General features: G+C 37.1%; 1 protein-coding gene across 1 annotated transcript; it reads right to left on the reverse strand.

The window, feature by feature from the left end:
• Nucleotides 1–4: 4 nt before the first annotated feature.
• LOC100249164 (probable LRR receptor-like serine/threonine-protein kinase At1g56130) lies at nt 5–4913 on the reverse strand. Its single transcript, XM_019219207.2, has 19 exons — nt 4660–4913; nt 4430–4583; nt 4275–4346; nt 4119–4190; nt 3939–4010; nt 3756–3827; nt 3433–3504; nt 3248–3319; nt 3091–3162; nt 2739–2810; nt 2576–2647; nt 2436–2507; nt 2183–2251; nt 2004–2069; nt 1781–1825; nt 1488–1552; nt 1009–1385; nt 398–593; nt 5–307 (listed from the first exon to the last, which is right to left on the reverse strand). Exons 1-19 carry the CDS (start codon nt 4739–4741, stop codon nt 132–134), a joined length of 1950 nt encoding a protein of 649 aa, XP_019074752.1. The 5' UTR covers nt 4742–4913; the 3' UTR covers nt 5–131.
• Nucleotides 4914–6071: the final 1158 nt, after the last annotated feature.

Genomic DNA, 6071 nt, shown 5'->3' on the forward strand with positions numbered 1-6071 from the left:
CTCACCATCATTTCATAATACTACATTAAATAACATATATATGCATCGGCTTTCGAGTCTTTAGTAGGAGACATTGTTGCAACTTTATTGGCCACATGGATGGAGTCTGTCTCCTTAGACGACTCGTCAAATCATTTCCTGGGTGATTCTGTTTGAACTCGGGTATGCCCAGATGCCTCCTTTTTCCACCATAAGTAGAAGATGGATGAGATTATCACCACCCCTCCTGCACATCCAACCACTATTCCAACTACTTTTCCTATCCGCTTCTTGTTGCTTTCGGAGGAAGAGCTAGTTTCATCCGACACTGAAGAAAACAAAAACAGGTGAGTTGAAATTTGGAAGATGGAATCATGCAAGAAGCAGAAGAAAAGGAGTGATGGGAATTGGTCGGAACCTTGATATGCATGGATGGCTGATACTAATGGTCCATATGTGCTTTGAAATGGAATGCAGCAAGTGCCTCTTCCAGCCCATAAGAAATGAATCTCCATGATTGTGTTTGTGACATTTGCCTCCAGTGTCTTCACCAAGGCTCTCTTTGACCCACCTGCTTCTCTTTGAATGTTGAACCCTTCAAGAACTCTCTCGCCCTTCATTTTATCGATTGAAATATGGTTCAGAATTCAGAAAATAAGAAAAACGAAATTAGTCAGTAGGCAACTGTAAGATTTGGGTGGTGCTGTAATGACTTAATTTCAACCATATAGATATTGTTCATTCATAGACCCTCGTGACTATAAAAGTCATTTACTACTATAAGATTGAAAAGAGTTGATACATATATAGTGTTAAGAAACTTTTTACATCATTTCTGACCAAATTGTGGAACTAAACAAACAGATATCTTTTGTGGATCAGGGCTAAACAAATTCCCTCGCTCTCACCCTCATGGCTTTAAAATGCTTGTGTGAAGAGAAGAAAAGACCATACATTTATAGCATTAGGAACTTTTTCTTTTCAATGTGGAATATCAAAGATACAAAGGAGGAAGTCAACCAAAAGTACCTGAATGTAAACATCAAACAAACGCCTTCCAAGGCCTTTCCATGACACAGAGTCCTCCATGGCTATCTCTGCAAAGTGGAGCTCAACCCTATATTTCCCATTCTTCAAACCCAGGCCATAGTACCTCAATGAGCTTGGTGAAACCCTTGCTGTCTTATACAGTTCAGACTCAAGAGTTCCCCTGATTTGAGAATCTGTCTTTGCTATATATTGAGGTCCATTTGGGTTGGAAATGAAGCTTCCAGTGTTGCTTACTGCCCATTGATAATCAGGGCTTGTGTACAATGAGGCAGCTCCTAGTATTTCAGAGTCATCATCAAATTTGACCCCAGATGCAGACCTTTGTTCAGTGCCTCCACATTTGATAGAAAATGAAGCTGCAAAAAAAAAAAAAAATGTAAGTTAGTCGACCCAAATCCATCTCAATTCTAAAAAATGAATCATTTTTTATGCTAAAAAAATCAAGAGGCAGCACTTACAGGATGGAATTTTGTTTGTACACTTCATATTTCCTTGGAGGCAATGCAACATCCCTGAAGCCTTCCTGTATCCATCAGCATTAAAGCAATAAAGAAATTACAGAAACAAGCTCAGAAATCATCAGACAGATCAATAAGTCCTTAGGATTAGACTACAAATATCAAGGGAAAAGAAAATATTACAAACCACTAAAACCAATGAAATGCAGCAGATTATGACATAAAGCCATGGATTCTACTGTTGCATTGAGGTTTTAAATAATGAGTTAACAGAATTGCAACCGAAACTTTACCTGTCTTGTAAACTGTTTGCATTGATGGAAGTTCCAAGAACATTCCTGAGGAAAAAAAAAATGTAGTCATTCCCAGTTCTATGATGGTGCCAAAAGAACTTACCATCAAGGTGGTCAGCTTATAAAATTTTCTAGTGTCATGTTCACCAGACTAATAACACCTGACCAAATTTCTGTATTGCGTCAATAACCTTATAAGAGGAATAAGAGAAGGTTAACTTACATCGATAATCCTACTTTGGCGATATTTAGTGGTAAATTCCCAGAAAGAGGATTGAAGGAGACATCCCTACATCAAAATTGAAAGTGAAAGAATTCAAACTTCAACTGGTTGTAGACATGCCTATCAGATTTGGCCAAATAATGAGTTTACTTGCATTTCAGGTTTTAGGTGTCACTTACAGTGCTATGAGCTCTTGACTAATGATATTTGCAGGCAGCTCTCCATTCAAGTTATTGTTCCCAAGATACCTGAGATAAATTAAATAATCAGTTCTGTTTCTCTATGAAGAAAATCAAATACCATAATGATAAAATATCCACAAGAATGAAAGGATTCAACATTTAGTCCTCCGTTTGGTATTACTTATGGCATGATAATAATATTGCAAAAATAAAAAATAAAAAATAAAAAAGTAAAAGTTGGATAACTTACAAATATTCTAATGAGACAAAATCTTGGAATGATTTTAGTATTTCTCCTGTCAATTTGTTGAAGCTCAAGTCCCTACCACAATGAAAAAAGTAGTCAATTCATGGGGGAGTCCTGTAAATTTGTGTGTCAAGGTGACTTACAGATATTTCAACTTAGTGAAGGTGCTAAGCTGGTCTGGAATTCGGCCAGACACCCGACAGTTCCTCAAAGATCTTCAAAACGAAATGGGTTATGGCATTAGTCCTAGATCAAAAAATAAGACTGCAAGAAAGAGAAGATAGCTTAAGACAAATGAAGCCTTACAGTATGGACAAGCTTGTTTGGCTTCCCAAGAAATCAAGAGAAGAATCTTGCCCTCTCAGATCACCAATTCTCCTTTGTAAGAGGACATAAAGAGACCAGAAACTTTGGTTAACAAACAAGATCCATAAAAACAAAAAACAAATTTCTTGCTATGAATGAATTCAGAGAATGTATAAATGAAAAATTGAATACCAGCTTGATTTAAGTGTTGAGAACTTGAGAGAATTCTTCTACTCAAGAGATGGAAAAGAAGAGTACCGACCTTTTTTCCTCCAAACACATGACTTTTACAGTAACAATTAAAACATACATTGTGATGCAAGAGTATATTCTCCAAATTGAGAGGCCTTACAGGTCCTCCAGTTTGGTTAGAGCTCCAAAACTGCTTGGTATAGGGCCTTCAAGCAATGTCCCCTCAACTCGCCTGCGAATGATATGACACACACGAATCAACAGAAATATTGGAAGTACCATAACCAAATCATAAAACCTCTGAAATTCGAGCATACAGGTCTCTGAGTTCTATTAAAGTTCCGATGAATTCTGGTAGCTTTCCAGTGAAGAGATTATCAGATGCCCAGCTGAAATGGTGTAAGAAAAACGAAAATGAAATGTTGCCAATGTGCATAATCAAATACTGGTATATTTTGCAAGTCAGAAAATACTGATTTGTAGAGAAGAAATCAATGAGTACAGAATCTGAAGAGATTTCAAGCCTGCAAACTCTTGTGGAATTGGTCCACTCACTCCACTGCTATCAATGTACCTGAAAGAAGTTTAAAATCCTTCAAGATTAAAACCCTTTTGAACCGAAACTCAAACCAATTTTATCCATCTATCGAATTCTTCAAAAGTTGGTCATTGGGGTTTCAAAAGATTTCTCTAAGTTAAACAGACTGATCATTCTACGATCAGGAGGATGTCACGAAAAAGATCACCTTAATGCAATTTTCATCAATGAGAAAGAACCCCTAAAGAGAAACACATGAAGTTTCAACCTAAAATCGGACAACTTACAGCTGCTGTAAGGATGTCAAATTTCCAAGCTCCTTAGGTAATGGTCCAAAAAAATTATTCGAGCCAAAACTTCTGCAACACAGAAGGAACTTAAGAGATCAACACTAGTACCATAAATGGAGTGGAAAAAATATATAATAAAAAAATTAAATAGATGAATGAAATTTGAAGTTGGGTGATTACAATGAAACCAACTTGGTGAGATTTCCCAGCTCAGAAGGAACCCTCCCTGTCAGGTTGTTTATGCCAAGACTACTGTTGTTCAACTCATCAACATAAAGAAACAAGTATGAATATGTGATCATACCATAAATCAAGGAAAAAAGAATTGCAGAATGACATTCTAGGTAGTTTGGTAGTTACAGATATTGCAAATTTGATAACTGTCCAATTTCAGCTGGGATGGGGCCACTTAATACATTCTGACCAAGATTCCTGCACCATGATTTTGAAGATGAGAAAAACAATCAAAGTAGAGCTAGGGAAAAGTTAAAGGCTCAGGAGCTTGATGTCTCTCACAAGTCCACCAGTTTCTTTAGCACGAATAATTCTGGAGGAATTTCACCAGAAATGTCCAGAGCATATATCTTCCTGAATCATGTGAAAGTCAGAAAACATTCTTAGTATACTTTAAACATTATATCAGAGAAATGATGGTAATGAACTGAACTAACAGGTGGGTAATGTGGCAGGTGTTGCTTGTGCAGTCACAGGCGACTCGGGGATTTGCATCTTTACTAGCCCATGTTGCATTCTGGGTGCAGGGATCAATACTGGAATTCAAGCTCCTCAAATTCCAGTAATCTATCAGCTTGTTGAGAGCCGCCACTGCACAGCAAGAAAATAGAAACATTGAAGAAGTAAACAGAACATGTAAAACCAAAGAGACAGAAAAGAGAGAAACCTTCATCACGGTCAGTGGTCGTCTGTGCAGCAACAAGCTCAATAATACAAAGAACAAAGAAAGACACGGTTAAGACCCCCATCACTGAGCAGCAGAACAGAGAGATAGAGGGGAGGAGAGTGAGAATTAGAGCGAGAATCTTGAAGATGAAGGGAGAATAGACAAGGCCGGCTGTTATATATTGAAAATGATCAGATACAGATTCCAATCCTGTAAAAAACAAGAAAACAAAGCCATGAATTTAGATTTTTCTATTTTTAATATTATTTTTATTTTACAGGGTTATGCCTGTTCTAGTCTATAAATCATTTTTATACTGAGTCTTCATTGACTCTGCAGTTCATACCATATGTGAAAATGGTGACCAACCAAACAGTGGTATGCAGATGCCTTAGCTTGCTGTCTGTTTCTTGACCAAACTGTTGTAGTTTCACTTTTGAAGTCTCCGTGACAGTAACAGAAACAACCACAATTTTTAAAGTCTCAATGAGAGTAAATACTAAAAACCATCCACAGCCACCTTGAATCAGATCAAATCATTATAGGACTAAGCAAGTTCCTGGGCAAACTGTTGTAGTTTCACTTTTGAAGTCTCTGAGACGGTAACAGAAACAACCACAATTTTTAAAGTCTCAATGAGAGTAAATACTAAAAACCATCCATAGCCACCTTGGACCGGGTCAAATCATTATAGGACTAAACAAATATGCTAATTTCTGATTGTCTGCAAGTTGGTGCCCTTTGATCCCGGGAAACATGACTGGATTACAATACTCGTAGTATCCAAAAATAAAAGACAAAAGACAAAAACCCTTGAACTCTGCCCAATATCATAATCAGAAGACCATTTGTTTTGGTGATTGGAGAGTCAAGAAGCTCTTATATCTCCAGTGAATTCCAAGGAGGGATTGATCATTGCAGGTGCAGCAATTGGACTCCAAACAACCCTTATGTTAAAGCTCGGATAGTAGTATGATCCCGGCCAAAAGCAGAGTTCCAGGGGAAAATTAGGAAAAATTCATTTGGATAATAACTACTTTATGTTCTAAACTAAAGCCCTGGAAAACATGAATCCAGGGCTTACGACCTTAACGTATCAATATGATTAATAACACCATTTATGTAATGTCGGAACTTGTTTCATTATTTGACATGAGATTGTTAATGTATATTATGTTATGGGCTCTAGGCCCAGTTAGGTTACTTGTACAGTACACTTTATTTGTACCGCACACATATACCTCCTATATAAAGACACTGATATATATTCTTTGATTGAGAGAATATAATACAATTATTCCATATTTCTAACATGGTATCAGAGCCACTGTTCTGACCTTTTCTTAGCAGTCTTGTCTTCATTAGTGTGACTTCCTTTCTTTTACTAAACGCTTCCGCCATCACAACTGCCA

This window comes from Vitis vinifera, chromosome 4 (genome assembly GCF_030704535.1).
Source record: "Vitis vinifera cultivar Pinot Noir 40024 chromosome 4, ASM3070453v1".
Taxonomy (NCBI): Eukaryota; Viridiplantae; Streptophyta; class Magnoliopsida; order Vitales; family Vitaceae; genus Vitis; species Vitis vinifera.

Coding starts and splice junctions, on each gene's coding strand:
- LOC100249164 (XM_019219207.2), bottom strand. CDS start 4,741: ATGGGGGTCTTAACCGTGTCTTTCTTTGTTCTTTGTATTATTGAGCTT. Junction 3,828..3,938: donor CTCACCAAGTTGGTTTCATT/GTAATCACCCAA, acceptor TCTGTGTTGCAG/AAGTTTTGGCTCGAATAATT. Junction 594..1,008: donor TGTTTGATGTTTACATTCAG/GTACTTTTGGTT, acceptor GATAAAATGAAG/GGCGAGAGAGTTCTTGAAGG.